Source organism: Bos mutus, chromosome 29 (genome assembly GCF_027580195.1).
Source record: "Bos mutus isolate GX-2022 chromosome 29, NWIPB_WYAK_1.1, whole genome shotgun sequence".
In the NCBI taxonomy this organism is placed as follows: domain Eukaryota; kingdom Metazoa; phylum Chordata; class Mammalia; order Artiodactyla; family Bovidae; genus Bos; species Bos mutus.
In genome coordinates, this window is record NC_091645.1 from 1,612,762 (window position 1) to 1,630,324 (window position 17,563).

The 17,563-nt window shown below is 49.2% G+C and overlaps 1 protein-coding gene across 1 annotated transcript; it reads right to left on the reverse strand.

Moving 5' to 3' along the window:
- Nucleotides 1-2,358: 2,358 nt before the first annotated feature.
- Nucleotides 2,359-17,071, reverse strand: MTNR1B (melatonin receptor 1B). Its single transcript, XM_070364989.1, has 2 exons — nucleotides 16,849-17,071; nucleotides 2,359-3,266 (listed from the first exon to the last, which is right to left on the reverse strand). Exons 1-2 carry the CDS (start codon nucleotides 17,069-17,071, stop codon nucleotides 2,359-2,361), a joined length of 1,131 nt encoding a protein of 376 aa, XP_070221090.1.
- Between the last annotated feature and the right edge of the window lie 492 nt (nucleotides 17,072-17,563).

The following is a 17,563-nucleotide window of genomic DNA, read 5'->3' on the forward strand; positions in this document are numbered from 1 at the left end:
TAATACCTTTTCAAGGAGTTTTAACAATTAAATAAGATAACACACACCCAGCACTTGGAGCCCCCAAGCTTCCAGGTGACCCAGTGACTGGGCAGTGTGTCGGTTGCGCAGTCGTGTCCGACTCTTTGTGACCCCATGGACTGTAGCCAGGCTCCTCTGTCCACGGGATTCTCCAGACAAGAATCCTGGAGTGGGTTGCCATGCCCTCCTCCAACGGATCTTTCCGACCCAGGGATCAAACCCACATCTCCTGTGTCTCCTGTGTTGGCAGCCGGTTCTTTACCACCAGCACCACCTGAGAAGCCCTCTAGCAGCGACAGTGACGACTAAAGGTCCCTAAACATTAGAAATGTCTGATGTTTAAATATGATTAGCAAATGTTCAGTAATAAAATTCCAATGCAACTAAGTTTCGGGGGAAAAACCCTGAGGCTGAGGAAGGCCCTGGGGCAGAGGTGGCCCCCCTGCCACACACACCTTCCCGTCCCCTTCCGTCCACCCCAGTCTTCTCGGGTCCCTGCTTCTCTCCTTCCGGGTCACCTTTCACGCTCTGTAGGTAGAATAATGACGAGGGAATGATGACGAGTGCCAGCCATGCCCTCACTCTCAGGCCGTGCCATCGCAGCAACTCCTCACACAGCCCTGAGGGGGCAGGCGGTGGCACGGTCTCTGTTTAAAGCGGAGCAACTGAGGAAGACAGAGGGTAGGGGTCTGCCAAGCACACAAGCAAGTCACACAGCTTGAACAGGGTGGGACCAGGAAAGGAAGCTGGGTAGGCTCTAGTCCAGACGCCTGAGGGGGGTGGGTGTGTGTGTGTGTGTGTGCGCAGTATGCCTGTAGTGTGGTGTGAGTGGTGTATACTGTGTATATAGGGGTGTGTGTGCGTGTGCGTGTGCAATATGTCTGTAGTGTGATGTGAGTGGTGTGCACAGCATATACAAGGGTGTGTGTGTATCTGATGTGCTGTGTGTGTGGTATGCCTGTAGTGTGGTGTGAGTGGTGTGCACAGCATATACAAGGGTGTGTGTGTATCTGATGTGCTGTGTGTGTGGTATGCCTGTAGTGTGGTGTGAGTGGTGTGCACAGCATATACAAGGGTGTGTGTGTATCTGATGTGCTGTGTGTGTGGTATGCCTGTAGTGTGGTGTGAGTGGTGTGCACAGCATATACAAGGGTGTGTGTGTATCTGATGTGCTGTGTGTGTGGTATGCCTGTAGTGTGGTGTGAGTGGTGTGCACAGCATATACAAGGGTGTGTGTGTATCTGATGTGCTGTGTGTGTGGTATGCCTGTAGTGTGGTGTGAGTGGTGTGCACAGCTTATACAAGGGTGTGTGTGTATCTGATGTGGTGTGTGTGTGGTATGCCTGTAGTGTGGTGTGAGTGGTGTGTACAGTGTATATAGGATGTGTATGTGTGGTATGTCTGTAGTGTGGTGTGAGTGGGGTGTACAGTGTATATAGGGGTGTCTTTGTGATGTGGTGTGTAGTGTGTCTATAGTGTGGTATGAGTGGTGTATACAGTTTATATAGGGCTGTGCGTATGGTATACCTGTTGTTTGAAGTGAGTGGTATATACAGTGTATATAGGGCTCTGCGTGTCTGTAGTATGTGTGTGGTGTGAGTGGTGTGCACAGTGTATATAGGGGGTGTGTGTGTGTGTATGTCTTTAGTGTGCTCTGAGTGGTGTATACAGTGTATATAGGGCTCTGTGTGTGTGTGTAGTATGTCTGTAGTGTGGTGAGTGGGGTGTACAGTGTATATGGGGGTGTGTGTGTGATGGGGTGTGTGTGTAATGTGTCTGTAGTGTGATGTGAGTGGTGGGCACAGTGTATACAAGGATGTGTGTGTGTGATATGGTGTGTGTGGGTTTGCACACGTGTGCACACATATGTGTAGGGAAGATCCTGGCAGGGTTGGGGTGCAGGACGCTGTCCTCGGAGCGGCACCTGCAGAGCACCCCTCGTCCTGCCCTGCAGAGCTTCTCCTTCCAGCCTCGCTCACAGAGGAGCCCTGGCCTCCTGCAGCCCCTCAGGGGAAGGGGCGAAAGCAGCAGGAAGCCCAACCAGGAGGGGAGCAGTGGGCAGGAGGCTGCCTCTTGCACCCCAGGCCCCTGTGCCTTCTGCTCCTTCCTCGCCCGTGTGGGACCGGGCCCCGGCGCACCCAGACTGTGGGCGGGCTGGGCCGGATGTGCTCGCTGGGACGCGGCCTCCAGGACCTGCAGGGGTCCCTGACTGCCTGACCCCAGCGTGCTGAGGGGCTTCTCGTCCACAGGGTGAAGGGCCCCCAGCTGCGCACTGTCCTCTGACTGGCTGGCACAGCCCGGGCGGCTGACCTCCCCCGAGGAGTGCATTCTCTCCCATCATTTCCTGAGTGCGTTGCCCGGCTGGGCATCAGGTGGGAGATTATCTGCCTGCACAGGGGCCCGGGCACTATCAGCGGGGGTAGGCTGGCTGCCCGGGCCCTCAGCCTGGCTGCCCTTGGAAGAGTTCTGCAGGCAGCGCCGTGGGTTCCAGAGGGCAGAGATGATCCTCTTGTATTCCCTGCGGAAGTTCTGGTTCAGGAGCCCATAGACGATGGCGTTCAGGCAGCTGTTGAAATAGGCCAGGAAGTAGCTAGAGACGAACAGCCCCTCTGGCACCCGGGGAGCCACTTCTTCGGGGTCAATGGCCACGGCGAGGCCGATGCAGTTCAGCGGCGCCCAGCAGATGGCGAAGATCACAAAGACCACAAACATGCTCAGAAAGCTCCGCACGCGACCAGACCATGGGCGTGGCTTGCTCTCCGCCTTGACCTTCCTTCGGGCACGCAGCACCAGCACCCAGATGTGCAGGTAGCAGAAACACACAACAGCCACGGGCAGCAGGAAGTGCACGAGCACCACGGCCGCCGTGTATCCGGCGCTGGCCGTCTGCGCGAAGGTGCACGAGTAGACGCGCGGGTCGTACTCCAGGGACCCCACGAAGAAGTTGGGCAGAAGGACCAGCAGGGTGAGCAGCCAGACGAGGCCAACGTAGACGGCGGCGTGCCGGCGGCGGCAGAGGCGGTGGTAGGTCACGCTGCGGCAGACGTAGCAGTAGCGGTCGACGGCGATGGCGGTGATGTTGAAGACGGAGCCGACCACGCTCAGACCCATCACGAAGGCGCTGGCCTTGCAGTGCACCTCCCCCAGGGCCCAGCCGTCGTGGAAGATGGCCACAAGGCTCAGCGGGTAGGGGTACAAGGCTACGGCCAGGTCAGCGAACGCCAGACTCACCAAGAACAGGTTACCTGGAGCAAGAAACGGGCAGAGAGAGTCAGGCTGAGACCGTGTGATCTTCATCCTCTAGAGTATGCTAGAATATTCTAGCCTCTGTCCCTCCCAGGAGGGACTCTCCCAGGACACCGATGTGCCACTGTCACCGTGCATCTGGGGGGCCCCTGCAGAGGCTGCAGTGACCACCTCAGGGGTCCAAAGCACCTGGCTGATGGAAAGGACCCAAAAGGCACAGCAATCAGAAAAGCCAGGTCTGATCCCAAGGGGGTTTGGGAAAAGGGGGCTCAGAGCCACTCAGTTGGGAGTGCCCTCAAGTCAGACCCTCAGGTAAAGCAGATTCTACACCTGTAGCTACAAACAGACCTACAAGGTAGAGAAAGTCCTCCGTGTCCAGACACACATTGTCACCCCACCTCAGAGAAGACTCCTGGGGAAGCTGTAAGACCCACAAGCAGGCTTCTTAAAATGCCTGTTTTAGCCTCAGATGCTTGAGGTCACCTCACTCAGAAACGACTGAAAAGACATTTGTTAGTTCCCTGGGAGTTCCCAGGACCCAACTGTTCCTGAGTCAAGAGCTAAGTTAGGATCTGAGGGAAAAGTGTTAGTCACTCGGTTGTGTCCGACTCTCTGCGACCCCACGGACTAGTAGCCTTCCAGGCTCCTCCGTCCATGGAATTCTCCAGGCAAGGATACTGGAGTGGGTTGCCAAGCCTGGCTCCAGGGGATTTTCCTGACCCAGGAATCACACCCAGGTCTCCTGCATTACAGGCAGACTCTTTACCATCTGAGCCACCAGAGAAGGGTCTGAAGGAAACAGGGAGTAACTGAATAGAAAGGAGCCCATTTGGACATTTTGGAAGTGCTTTCCAAGCAGTGAGCTTCCCTGTCTCTTGCGACTTTCAAATACAGGTTGGATGGTGGAGGAGAACCCTGTCATAGGGTAAACTGTGAGATTCCTTCCTATTCTACTGTCTCAGGAATCTGTTTAGTTAGTGGGAGAAAATCCCCCTCAAATTATTTCATGCTGGTACTACAGGCAAGAAATGCACATCTCAGGACCTGCCTGGGATGTGGGGGAATCTCCTGCTTTTTCATTTCTCAGTCTTGTTCTCTATCTCCACTGGTAGATTTCAGTTTCTGATTCCACTGTGCATATATGCATGCTAAGTCGCCCCAGTCGTGTCTGACTCTGTGTGACCCCATGGACTGTATCCCACCAGGCTCCTTTGTCCATGGGATTCTCCAGGCAAGAATTCTGGAATGGGTTGCATGCCCTCCCCAGGGGATCTTCCTGACTCGGGGATTGAACCAGTGTCTCATGTCTGCTGCACTGGCAGGCAGGTTCTTTACATCTAGCAGTGCTTGAGAAGCCCTTCTGACTCTACTACTTAGACCTTACTTGGTCTCAGAGAGTGAGGGGTTACCTCTTTCAAATTTGCTGTCAGATGACTCAGGAATCATTATAGTTGATTTATAATATTGTATTAGTTTCAGGCGTACAACATAGTGATTCAGGATTTTTATAGATTATACTCCATTTAAGGCTATTATACAGTATTGTCTGTATTCCCTGTGCAATTCTTACAGTTTATTTTGCACCTAGTATTTTTCTCTCTGAATCCCTTATTGCTATGCTGCCCTTCCCCCATACCCTCACCCCACGGATAACCACGAGTTTGTCTCTGTGCGACCCTGCTTCTTTTTTGTTATAGTCACGATTTGTTCTATTTTTAGATTCCACATAGAAATGGAAACACGCCGTGCCCATTCTCTGTCTGACTTATTCTACCAAGTAGAATGGCATCCAGTTCCATCCAAGTGGTTGCACGTGGCAAAATTTCACTCATTGTTATGGCTGAGTAATATTCCATCATGTATGTGTATACACCACATCTTCTTTATCCAGTCATCTGTTGATTGCCTCCATACCTTGATAACTGTAAATAATGCTGCTATGAACACTGGGGTGCATATGTATTTTTTTGAATTAGTATTTTCTTTTTCTTTCAGACATATAACCAGCAGTGGAATTGATGGATCATATGGACAGTCTATTGAATGTGAGAAAATATTTGCAAATGGTATGTCCGATAAGGGGTTAATATCCAAAATGCAAATAGCTCATAAACTCAATATCAAAAAACCCAAATAACCTGATCAAAAAATGAGCAGAAGACCTATATAGATGTTTTTTCAAGGAAGACACACAGATGGCCAACAGGCTTATGAAAAGATGCTCAGCATCACTAATAATCAGAGAAATGCAGATCAAAACCACAGGAAGATAGCACCTGACACTGATCAGAATGGCTATGACCAAAAAGAACACAAATAACAAATGTTGGTGAGGATGTAGCGAAAAGGGAACAGAACCTTAAAACACTGTAGGTGGGAATGTAAACTGACGCCGCCACTGTGGAACACAGTATAGAGACTCCTCAAAAAAAAAAAAAAAAAGAAATTAACTGTTTTGACATTTTGACATTTGGAAGTAGGTGCTGGAAGTTGAGGTGACCTGGGGTAATCTCAGTGCTGTCACTTTTTAACTTGACCAAGTCCCTGAACTTCTTTTCTCTGTGATGATTGCTTTGTCGGTTCTGTTCTTTATTTTTGGAGCCTTCTTTCCCCCTCCTCAGACACACGTGGCATGGCTATTTCTGTGACAAAAATCCCTTCTTTCCAACGTGGGGATGCTGGCCTCCGCAGTGCCCACAGCCTCCTGGCGGGGTGGCAAAGGAGCTTCCTGCCCTTGCAAGCACGGGCAGACAAAGGCACGAGCGGCTGGGAGCAGGTGCGGCTCAGCCCACTGTTTCTCAGGAAGCAAGTCAAGCTCTGCGGTGTTAACGTGGCCCAGCCTGGAATAACGCCCCAGAGGCGGCAAACAGCTTGTAAGCAGTAGGTAGAACACATTCGGCTCCACGTGGAAAGTGATTCAATTACTCTTCCCCATTACTCTGGCTGTTCCTAAAAGGCTGAAATCAACCAGTTCCTGCTGCAGATCCATCTGCCCAGATGTCCTATCGTCTCCAGACTATTCCAAATTAGAGGAATAAAATTCTTGCCGTGTTTCCCATCTCTAAGAAGCCAGGCCCTGTCTAGATGAGAGTCAAGGGGAGGCTGAGTTCTCCAGTCCCATTTTCTACAGACAGGTGAGAAATTGAGCAGGACACGCAGTGCTGGCCATCACCCGGGCACAGGCCTCTAACGAGCATTTATCTCACAAGCCTTGGCGTTACTTATTTCCATCAGCCTCCATCAGACAGGGCATGTTAGTGGAGACAGACCTTCACAACAGGGTTTTGTATTAATATGGGTGGAACTGCCATTATTCATACACAAAGCACATTCCTCCACATACACAGCCACCACGGTCCCCTCCCTCTCGGCCTACTTTCCCTTTTTCAGGAAATCTAGTCCTCAGTGGGGATGTGTTAATCTGGAAGAGAGCCAGCAGATGTTGAGCTATCTGGTCTTCATCAGAATTCTGCATCCCTCTTTCCTGTGCCCACTCTATTTTCTAAGAAGAATGTGTTGGTTTTAAATTGTATCTGCTCTTTGAGCTAAAAGTAGCAATGCAGAAATAGATAGTAATGGACTCATTTGCTCAACAAATACTGCTGAGTATTTACTGGATACCGGCTCTGACTGTGGGCTTCCCTGGTGGCTCAGCCAGATGCTCTGACTATGCTGGGGCTGAGGGTAGTGTGGTAAGCAAGAACGATGCATCTTCTCTTACAGACCTCATGGTCTCATACAGGGGACAATGAAATGAAAGTGAGATGTGAAGGTGATCTAGTGGTTACCATGCAGAGCGGCCAGGTTTGATCCTAGTCAGGGAACTAGATCTTGCATACTGTAAATGTAAAAAATCCTGCATGCAGCAACTAATGAACCCACATGCCTCAACGAAGACAAGGAGATCAGGCATGCTGCAACTAAGACCCATTGGAGCCACGTATATTAATGAAATACAGTTTTTAGTGAGATGCTGTGAGTGTTATGATGGGGAAGTTAACACTATCCTCTCTGTAATCCTTTCCAACAAGGTTAAACTTCCCATGCCTTGAGGTCTTCCTCCATCTTCCACTTACTCAAAAACGTGTGCTCTGTCCACTGAGCACCTATCATGCTTGGGTAGGGCACAGTGATGGCTGAAAGACATGCCCCTGCCACTGAGATGCCCACAGTGCTGTTGGGGAAAGAGACACAGAAACTGCGTTTTCGTGTAGGGAGAGCTGGGTGGGAGACCAGCATGAGGGGGTGAGAACACTGGGCAAGAGTTGAGTTATCCTGGGGCTGAGGGCAGTGGGCGGTGGGGTGGGGATGAGGCTGATCAAGCACGACCAGCCAAGGGATCAGCCACAAATCACAAAGGCCCTTCTTCTGGGCCTGCCTCCATCTCAGGATGGCTATTTACCTCAAATGGGATCTTGCATGGGAAAGGATTTAAGAAATAATAATAATCTTCAAACAAATGTGAGGTATTCTTATTAGTTATATTCAGGGATAGGCATTTGAAACAACTGAACAGGTAATTTATTAAAAATGTGACTACTTCAAAAATACTAAAACAATGTCCTTTCATATTAACATAAGCTCCTAATTAGGCTTCCCTGGTGGCTCAGTGTTGCAGAATCTGCCTAGCAGTGCAGGCCTCCCAGGTTCGATCCCTGGGCTGGGAAGATTCCCTCAAAGAGGGCATGGCAACCCACTCTAGTATTCTTGCCTGGGAAAATCCCATGGACAGAGGAGCCTGGCAGGCTACAGTCCATGGGGTCGAAAAAAAAGTCAGACACAACTTAGAGACTGAACAACAAAGAGATTTCCTAATTAATCCCCAGATTCTTTGAGGGTGGATATTGTTTTCTTCCCAAATCACAATATTTATGAAAACCCTGGATCGTGTGGGTAAATCATACAAGGGCTCAGTTGAAATCTAACATAATTTTAACTTACACTTAGCAAGCAAATAGCGTATGCAAAAATAAGATGGAGATATTTTAACCACTTAAAAGAATATATTTAAGAGCACAAGCATCAACTTAAATAAGTAACTAAAATGCTTATTGCTTTGCTGTGCTCAGTGGCACAGTCGTGTCTGACTCTTTGTGACCCCATGGACTGTAGCCCACCAGCCTCCTCTGTCCATGGAATTCTCCAGGCAAGAATACTGGAGTGGGTTGCCATTTCCTTCTTCAGGGGATCTTCCTAACCCAGGGATCAGGATCAAACCTGCGTCTCCTGCTTGGCAGGTGGATTCTTTACCCCTCGGCCAGCCGGGAAGCTCTATAAGATGCTTACCACAAAATCTTATACCATAACCATCAAAGCATTGCTTGGAAACTCTTATGGAAGCATTTTATTACTTTAATTACACTTAGTTATAACAAAAAGGCTTCCCTGGTGGCTCGGATGGTAAAGAATCTGCCTACAATGTAGGAGACCTGGGTTCAACCACTGAGTCAGGAAGATCCCCTGGAGAAGGGAATGGCAACCCACTTCAGTATTCTTGCCTGGAGAATCCCATGGACAGAGGAGTCTGGTGGGCTACAGTCCATGGGGTCACAAACAGTCGGATGTGACTGAGCCACTAACACACATAACAAGAAAACAATTGGTATAGCACCTTAATGTTTATAATATGCATTCACACTAACTGACTCAATTGTTTTTCACAGGAATCCTTTAAGGCTGATTTTATGATGGATCAGCTGATTCCATTTTACAGATCAAGACATTAGCACCCAGAATATGTGAACAGAGAAAGAGGGGAGGAAAAAAAAAACAAGAAGAGAAACAAGAGGAAATCAGGAAAAAGAAATGTCAAAGGGATTGAGGGTGTAGAGTTTTTGGTCATCACAAGAGTGAGAAAGTGCCCTCTAGGCTGCCAGCTAGGAGACCAGCAGGGATGTGAGCAAGGGCGAGCCCGGTGAGTGCTGGAGGACACACTTCTGCACTGGAGGCCACCCTCCTAATCTGCTTTGCCTTCAAGAGAAGGAGGGAAATGAACTGGTGCTTGGAAAGGGCTATCCTCTGATAGAGAGACTGTGGAAGATTTTTTTCTTCTCTTTTAAATGAGAGAGGCTTCTACCTGACACATAATAAGCACATAGCAGTCTTTTTTTTTTAATTTACAATGATGTGCTCATTTGCAACGTTGTGTTGACTTCTGCTGCACAGCAAAGTGATTCAGTTATACATGCATACACTACTTTTCTTATACTCCTTTTCATTATGGTTTAATCGTGCGACATTGAACATAGTTCTCTGTGTTACACAGGAAGGCCTTGTTGTTTATCCATTCTATACATAATAGTTTGCATCTGCTAAGCCTACGTATAACAATCTTAGCTATTACCTATTATTGGGATTTTTATATTATTATCACCTGCATTATATCAGTCTTATATTATTATAATTACATAAAATTATGACAACCTGATAGTATTATTACAAAGAACAAGAAAGAGGCTCATAATGTTGGACTAGGCTCCCTGGGAGATAAGATGTAAGAATTCCTATAGGATGAGAAAGGTGAAGTTAGGACACTGCTCCTGAAGTGTAAACTCCCTCAGATTCGGGACTTAACACTCTTAAGTTTTCCTCTTTCAGCCTTCAGTATCTTAAACTGTAAGACCTAATGGGTCATCAGTTTTCTGAGTTTTGCAGCATATCATGCTAAATACAGACTCTGAACCTTGTGGTGAGGAAAAAAAGGCAGTCAAACATGAAAATGTTCACACTCAGGGATACTGAGGACTCCAAGGGGGCAATTAACAAGGATTATGAGCTTTCTGGCTATTTGGCTAAAAGACATAATTAAGAGATTTAAAATGCTTCTATTTTTGCTCAGTAAAGAGAAAATACTTAGAGCTAAAATGTGAAGTTGGAAGGCTCAGGCAACATCAGAGAAGGAGTCTAATGCAGCGCAGTTTGGTTTTCAGCTGATGAAAAGCCCTCCAAAGCCTGAAGGCTCAGCAGCTCAGAAGATGCTTGCCACCAAGGGATGTCTCCAGGAGTGCTTGATGGTGGATAAAGCCTGGCTGAGGTGGGGCCACTTACCTGGTAATGCCTGGAGGGCGGGGGCTGTGGGCCCAGTAACATTTCCTCCAGGCCCTTCAGAAGCTTTGGCTCAGGGTCAGCCTGTGACGTGTAAATAAATCACCATTTACCTCCTCGATTCAGGATCTGCTCTAAGCTAACTGGGGATGCCAACAGGGCCAGGCTGAAATCCACCCCCAGGAAGTCCGCAGCACAGCCAGTGGTTCTGGGTGAGAGATGATGCAGACTCTGTGCACTGCTGGGCGTCCAAGCGACAGAGTGGGTTCCAGACAAGGACCTGGGTGTTCAGCAAGCGCTCCGTGTCTTTCTGGGTAATCCCAACGTCAGATATTCCACGTCCTTCTTCCTTAGAAATCACAGGAATGCCCTAGATATGGCCATACCTCCACTCACTAACAACACCTCCCCGACAGCCTCTTAATCCACCTGCAGAACAAGAATCCATTGTCAGGCAGTGGCTCCTGATCATCACCTGGGAAACCAGGGTCCCTGTGCCGGTGGGCCAGGAACCATGGGTGCCGTGGTGCCTTCCGCTAGCTGATGGAGACTATCTCTGCATTACAGTAAGGACACGTTTCTCTCAGCTCTTTTGTGTGTGTGGCTGACAGTCTGGATGGTGCAGGGTAACAACAGGAGGCTCCATTTTATAGGTGGTTTACAGTGAGTAGCCTCAAGCCAGAATGGGCAAGAGGCACATACACATTACTATATATAAAACAGATAACTGGTAAGAACCTGCTGTAGAGCACAGGGGACTCTTCTCTGTACTCTGTAATGGCGTAGATGGGAAAGAATCTCAAAAAGAGTGAATGCATGTATATGTATGTATAACTGACTCACTTTGCTCTATCCCTGAAACTAACACAATGTTGTAAATTAACTACACTCAAATAGTTGGAGAAGACTCTTGAGAGTCCCTTGACTGCAAGGAGATCAAACCAGTCCATTCCAAAAGAAATCAGTCCTGAATATTCATTGGAAGGACTGATGGTGAAGCTGAAACTCCAATACTTCGGCCACCTGATGTGAAGAGCTAACTTTGGGGAAGATCCAACTTTCGAGAAGACCCTGATGCTGGGAAAGATTGAAGGCGGGAGGAGAAGGGGATGACAGAGGATGAGATGGTTGGAAGGTATCACCAACACAATGGACATGGGTTTGAGCACACTGTGGGAGATAGGGAAGGACAGAGAAGCCTGGAGTGTTGCAGTCCATGGGGTCACAAAGAGCCGGACATACCTTAGTGACTGAACAACAACATACACCAATAAAAATTTAAAAAACAAACTCCCTAAGGAGTCACTGGGGTGCAATTTTAGGGAGCCTGCTGTCCACACAGGAACAACAGGGGTCAGTACACTCTAGAGAAGGTGCCAGTCAGCTTTTGAGGACAAGAATGAGATATACTTTGGGCTTTTAGTGCTCATGGCAGTTCCGTTCCCTGAGATTCGTACTGATGGCGTGAGTGGTGCTGAGTATACCTCACCTCACAACGCAAAATTAATACCTTCTATCTCACTGCTTTCTTGATATTTTGTCCATTTCAATTTGTTCCAGCAGACCTAGATTAAGTTTCAGAAATGGAATAAAAGTCTCTGCTCTCAATGATTTCACAGTCCCGTGGGGAGAGAAAAAACTCAGAGCGATACTGCAAGGGAAGTGCTGTGTGGACTGGGCGGGGTCGTGGGGGGAGACAGTAACCACACCTTTTATGATATTAACTATAAAGCCAACAACCAGCAGGAGGGCTGAGGAAGGGGGTTGAGCTAGTGTCTTGGGAGAAGACAGTCAACCTCTATGTTGGCTACTTCTTTTCCTAGTCGAATTTGATTTCGAGGTCTGCAAAAAGAAAGTGAAAGTGGCTCAGTTGTGTCCAACTCTTTTTGACCCCAGGGACTATACAGTCCATGGGATTCTCCAGGCCAGAATCCTGGAGTGGGTAGCCTTTCCCTTCTCCAGGGCATCTTCCCAACCGAGGGATCAAACCCAGGTCTCCCTCATTGCAGGCAGATTCTTTACCAGCTGAGCCACCAGGGAAGCTCAAGAATACTGGAATGGGTAGCCTCTCCCTTCTCCAGCGAGCTTCCCGACCCAGGAATTGAACCTGGGTCTCCTGCATTACAGGCAGATTCTTTACCAACTGAGCGACCAGGGAAGCCCTTGAGGTCTGCAGCTGGTGTGCAATTCTTAGAGCCTAAAGGAGCCTCCATTTTTTGCCTGAGCCTTACAGCATATGGGATCTTCCCTGAACAGGGATCAAACCCGAGCTCAGGGTTTTAACCACTTACCACCAGGGTAGTAAGGGATTTGAGGGAGATATTCTCTAGCCAAAAAGAGGCAGAGGAGCTTCCCGAGATGAAGAGAGAGCATCAGAGAACACAGGCCGGGAGCGGGTGGCAGCAGCTCCTATCTCCATAAGCGGGAGCAGAGAGCTGGGGCTGTGACCCTGGGGAGTCCCGCCAGCCCCACAGGCTTGTGCCAGGGGCGCTGGGGCTGGGCCCCATTCTATAGATGCAGGAAGTGGTCCCTGGACGCAGGGGTGCGTCTGGCCATGGTGACAGGGAGGGTGGAGGGGCGGGGAAAGCTGTCTGGGGACCAGGAACATGGCTTGTTTAGGGGAGGATAAGAGTGTGAATTGGGGCATGTAGAGATACTCTGAGACCAAAATCAGGAGGACCTGGGGAACAAAGGGACCAGTGATGACTCTCAGGGATCGGGTGTCTCAAAGATGAAGAGAGGAAGGAGGTTCAAGAGCTAGCATCCGGTGAGCCGAGGGAATGGAAGGTCCCGGGAGGGAGTGGCCCCCAGTGGCACAAAGCACAGGGCACCTCCCAGGAGGGCAGACCTAGGGGGCTCGGGGGAAATGGGGAGCAGTGAGTGATTAATGGATATAAACCGTTAGTCAGATGTCTGCTGAAAAGGAGAAAGGAGTCACGAAGTTAGAAGGACACATAAGACCAAGGAAAGATTACTTTTTCTTTTAATCAAAGGATCCCCAGTGTGTGGGGGTGGGGAGAGGGGCTAAAGGGAAAGAGAAATTGAAAATACAGTGAGAGAGAAGGAACGTGATGGAGGAAGGTTCTGTAAAAGCAGGAGAGGAAAAGACAAAATACAGGGGTGGATGTTGGCGCGGCCTGGACAGGGGACAGAGAGCAGGGGCGGGCACAGGGAGAAGTCCCCAGACGCTCCAGGAGAGTCTGGGGTGTGGAGGGTCCCCAGGGAGCAGGCATGGGGAGGCGGAGACGCCGCCCGCGCCACTCAAGGAGTAAGGCTCCGGAAACGTGGCAGGGAGCGAAACACACTCCTGGCCTTACCGTCTAAGTGGCGCAGTGCTCTGCATCTGTCTCCCACCCTCCCTCCCTTCCTGTCTGCCTTGCTCTAGGGCCATCTCTGAGAAAGTTAGCCCAAGGCGTGAGCACAGAAGTTGCAGACAGGGGAGTCCCCTGTGCCCACAAAAGGACAGTCAATCTAACCATCTACACTGCTATGGAACATCCCTGTTATTAACAATAAGAATCTGCCAAACAGAGAAACTGAGTTTATAATAGTCAAGTAGCAACTTCACTTTCACTTTTCACTTTCATGCATTGGAGAAGGAAATGGCAACCCACTCCAGTGTTCTTGCCCGGAGCATCCCAGGGACAGAGGACCCTAGTGGGCTGCTATCTATGGGGTCGCATAGAGTCAGACACGACTGAAGTGACTTAGCAGTAGTAGAGGATAATGACACCTGCTAAGTATGTGCCTGTGACTTTAATGTGCGCTGTGTGCCTGAGTTATTGTAAATATACATGTTCTCATTATGACAGCCCTATTTTCTTAAGACGGATGAATTAAAGAACTAGACTCAATTACAGAAAGGTCCAAGATGTTTCTTAAAGTAACTCCAAACTCTTCAGTAAGAGGAAAAACTGACAAATAGTAGTGAAAGTTGCTCAGTTGTGTCGACTCTTTTAAATTGTATATATAAATTATATATATGTGTGTGTGCATGACGTCTGACTCTTTGTGATCCCATGGACTCTAACCTGCCAGGCTCCTCTGTCTATGGAATTCTGCAGGCAAGAATACTGGCATGGGTGGCCATTCCCTTCTCCAGGGGATGTTCCCAAGCCAGGGATCAAACCCAGGTCTCCCACATTGTAGGTGAATTCTTTACCAGCTGAGTTACCAGGGAAGCCAATGGATAGTAGAAGCAGTGCTAACTATTCAAAGTGCTGTAGGTGTTCAGGCATCTTGTGAAATCTCAGTCTGTCAAATGATTTTTCATGACCATCATCAATAAAGCCAAGGGTCAAATAAAAACTGGTTAAGTTGCGTGACTGGGGCAGGAAAATGTCCGAAATAGGAAGATCCCCTGAAGGGAACGGCTACCCACTCCAGTATTCTGGCCTGGAGAATTCCATGGACTGCGTAGTCTGTGGGGCGCAAAGAGTCGGACACGACTGAGCTACTGTCACTTTGATGCACAGATATGGTATTAAATTCTTTTTTTCTGGTGCTGGGCTGTAGCAGACTCGCCAAGACACGGGAAGGATGAACACAGCGAGTGCCAGTGTTTTAACACGCTCATTACCCACCCCAGCCATACTCTCAAATCAATAAGGTCTCTGTGAACTTGGCTAGGAGAGAGGAAGAGGCCAGCCCGCCTGTGGATGGAGGAGGGGAGAAGCAGCTTGCCTCCTTCAGGCAAAGGAAACAGCACCCTGCTCCAGCCACCCCACCCAAGGGAGGAAGCCCACAAAGGCTCCTTTAAACACCTGGTTAATCTGGGAGAGAAGCCCTGCTTCCCCGGGCAGGAAATGAATCCTTGTGGCTGCTACAAAAGACAATATGATCAAAATGATTTTAACCTGCTCTTTCCTAATAGATAAGCCTCTAGTCCAAGAACACAACACTATCTTGAAAAAGTTATTGCAGATAATAAAAGTCACCACTACTGAAATGACTGAGTTAGAAAGTTTAACTTTTCCTTTCCTTCCAGTTTAACTGAGATGTAATTGAGACCCAGCACTGTATATTTAAGGAGCAAAGCAAGATGATTTGATTTACATACACCATGAAAAGATTACCACAATAGGTTTAGTGAAGATCCATCATCTCAGATGCAAAAAGAAACAGAAAAAAAAATTTCCTTGTGATGAGAACTCTTAGGATTTACTCTCAACAATTTTCATATGACATACAGCAGTGTTATATTTACCATGCTGTACATTGCATCCTGAGTACTTACTTATCTTAGAAGTGGTCGTCTGTGCCTTTAGATTGCCTTAATTCAGTTTCCTCTGCCCTCAACTCTTGCCTCTGGCTCTACAAATCTGATTTCTTTTTCTGAGTTTGTTTTTGCAGTATAACTAACCTATAACAATATGTTAGTTCCTAGTGCACAGCACAGGGATTCAATACTTCTATACATCTCAAAATGATCCCTATAAATCTAGTTACCATCTGTCACCATACAATTACTTCAAATGTGGTTTCCAATATTACACATAGAAGCTCGCATTTTTGTTTGTTCTTTAGATAAAAAATCTTGGGAGTCACTGGGTCACATAAAGTGTTTATAACAATGTACTAGAAATAGCCTTTCTGAATGGTCTGCCTCCTTAGAAAAGCATGATTAAGTTATCTGATTGGTTTTCTGCTATCTTTTCATTTTAATTCACTCTAACATTTGAGTTGCCCCTAAGGCCCAAACAGGGAAACGACAAATGGACGAACGGGTCACTGAGCTTCTCCGAAAGCTAGAATGGTCAGCATGCTCTGATGACCTCGGGGTCAGAGTTCAGACTCCCTCCCTCTGGTTTTGTTCCCTAGCACACCTACGTATGAGAAAGTTGAAATGAGTGTATCGAAAGGGAGAAATAGTCAGGATTGCAACACTATTTTGCCAAATTATTATTTTAATCTTCGTTTAGTCCTACGAATTCCCTGTCTTCATTAAAGACGGGGGTTATTTGAAAACAATGCAGTTCTGACCAAGTAGATGCTGTCGACGGCTGTCTTTGCACTCTTGTTTGGAACCAAGATGAGGAGCTAAATATGGGACCAAAACCCTCTAAAGCGTTTCCACTAATTTACTCGTTGTCTCAGTAAATAATTTCTAAGCACGTGCTGCGTGAACCACAGTGCTTGGCAGGGGAGGGAGGTGTTGAAGATGAGATTCCTGTGGCCACGGAGGGGCACCATCCAAATCCGCAAAAATTGGAGCGCCTTGGAGAGCTTTGACTTTCAGACGCTCCTATTTTCACAGCTCCCTGCTCTGCCAAGAAGTGCTCGAGAAAAACTTTACCGGATTCACGCCGGCACTGATGCGCCAAGTGCTTCCCGGTGCGTTTGCAAGAGCCACACGTCGGGGAAAGGCAGCAAACTCAACCTAATTTTGAGTTCAAGACCAAACCTGGGGACTTGTTGAGAGGAGGGAAGGCGGCGCGGGGAGCGGAGGACAGACCAGGCGGCCAACTGCGCGGTCAGGGTCAGACCGGAGACCCGGCCCCCGGGAGCGGCCGACGCGGCGGCGGGCTCGGCGCTCACCTGCGTTCCGGAGCTTGCGGTTGCCGAGCACCGAGAGGATGACCAGGAGGTTGCCCACGATGTCCACGGCGGTGGTGACGACGAGCACCGCGGACAGCGCGGGCGCCACCCAGGGAGGCCGGGGCGCCCCGGAGGGCCGCGCGCCGCCCGCGCCAGTCCAGCGGGGGCTCTCGGCCCGGCCGCCCGCCTCGCAGCAGTTGGCGAAGGAGCCGTTCTCCGGCATCCCGGACGCTCCGGCCCCGCGCCAGCCACGGCGCACCCCGTCTCTCCGCAGGCAGGGCGCCCCTTTCCCTGCCCAGCCCGGCGCACCAGCGAGGAGGCCAGTGCGGAGGCACCTGGACGAGATGATTAATTAAGCGTGGGCAGGGGGCGGAGAAAAACGTAGGACTGACAGGAGCATTTGGGGTGCAGGCGCTGCTGAAAGAAGCGCGTCTCTGCTTGGCTCGCTCAGGAGCAGGTGCGACGGCGCGCCGCCCGGAGCCCAGCACGTGCCTGGCCCGGTTCCGGCCTCAGCGCCTGAGCGCACCGCCCAAGAAGCTGGGTGTCCAGAAACACCCAGATTTTCAGACTGGAAAAGGTGCTGCTCGTCAGGACCTGCTGATTGGCTGTCAGAAGGGCACTGCCCCTCTAAAGCGAATACATAACTCCAGGCGCTGAGGAGAGATCAGGCAGGCAGCTGCAGGAGAAAGAAGACCCTGTGCTGTTTATTTGCTGT

Excerpts from the sequence above, each read along its gene's own strand:
- MTNR1B (XM_070364989.1), bottom strand. The coding sequence starts at position 17,071 with ATGCCGGAGAACGGCTCCTTCGCCAACTGCTGCGAGGCGGGCGGCCGG. Across the intron at positions 3,267-16,848 it reads CCGCAAGCTCCGGAACGCAG|GTAACCTGTTCTTGGTGAGT; the intron begins GTGAGCGCCGAG and ends TTCTTGCTCCAG.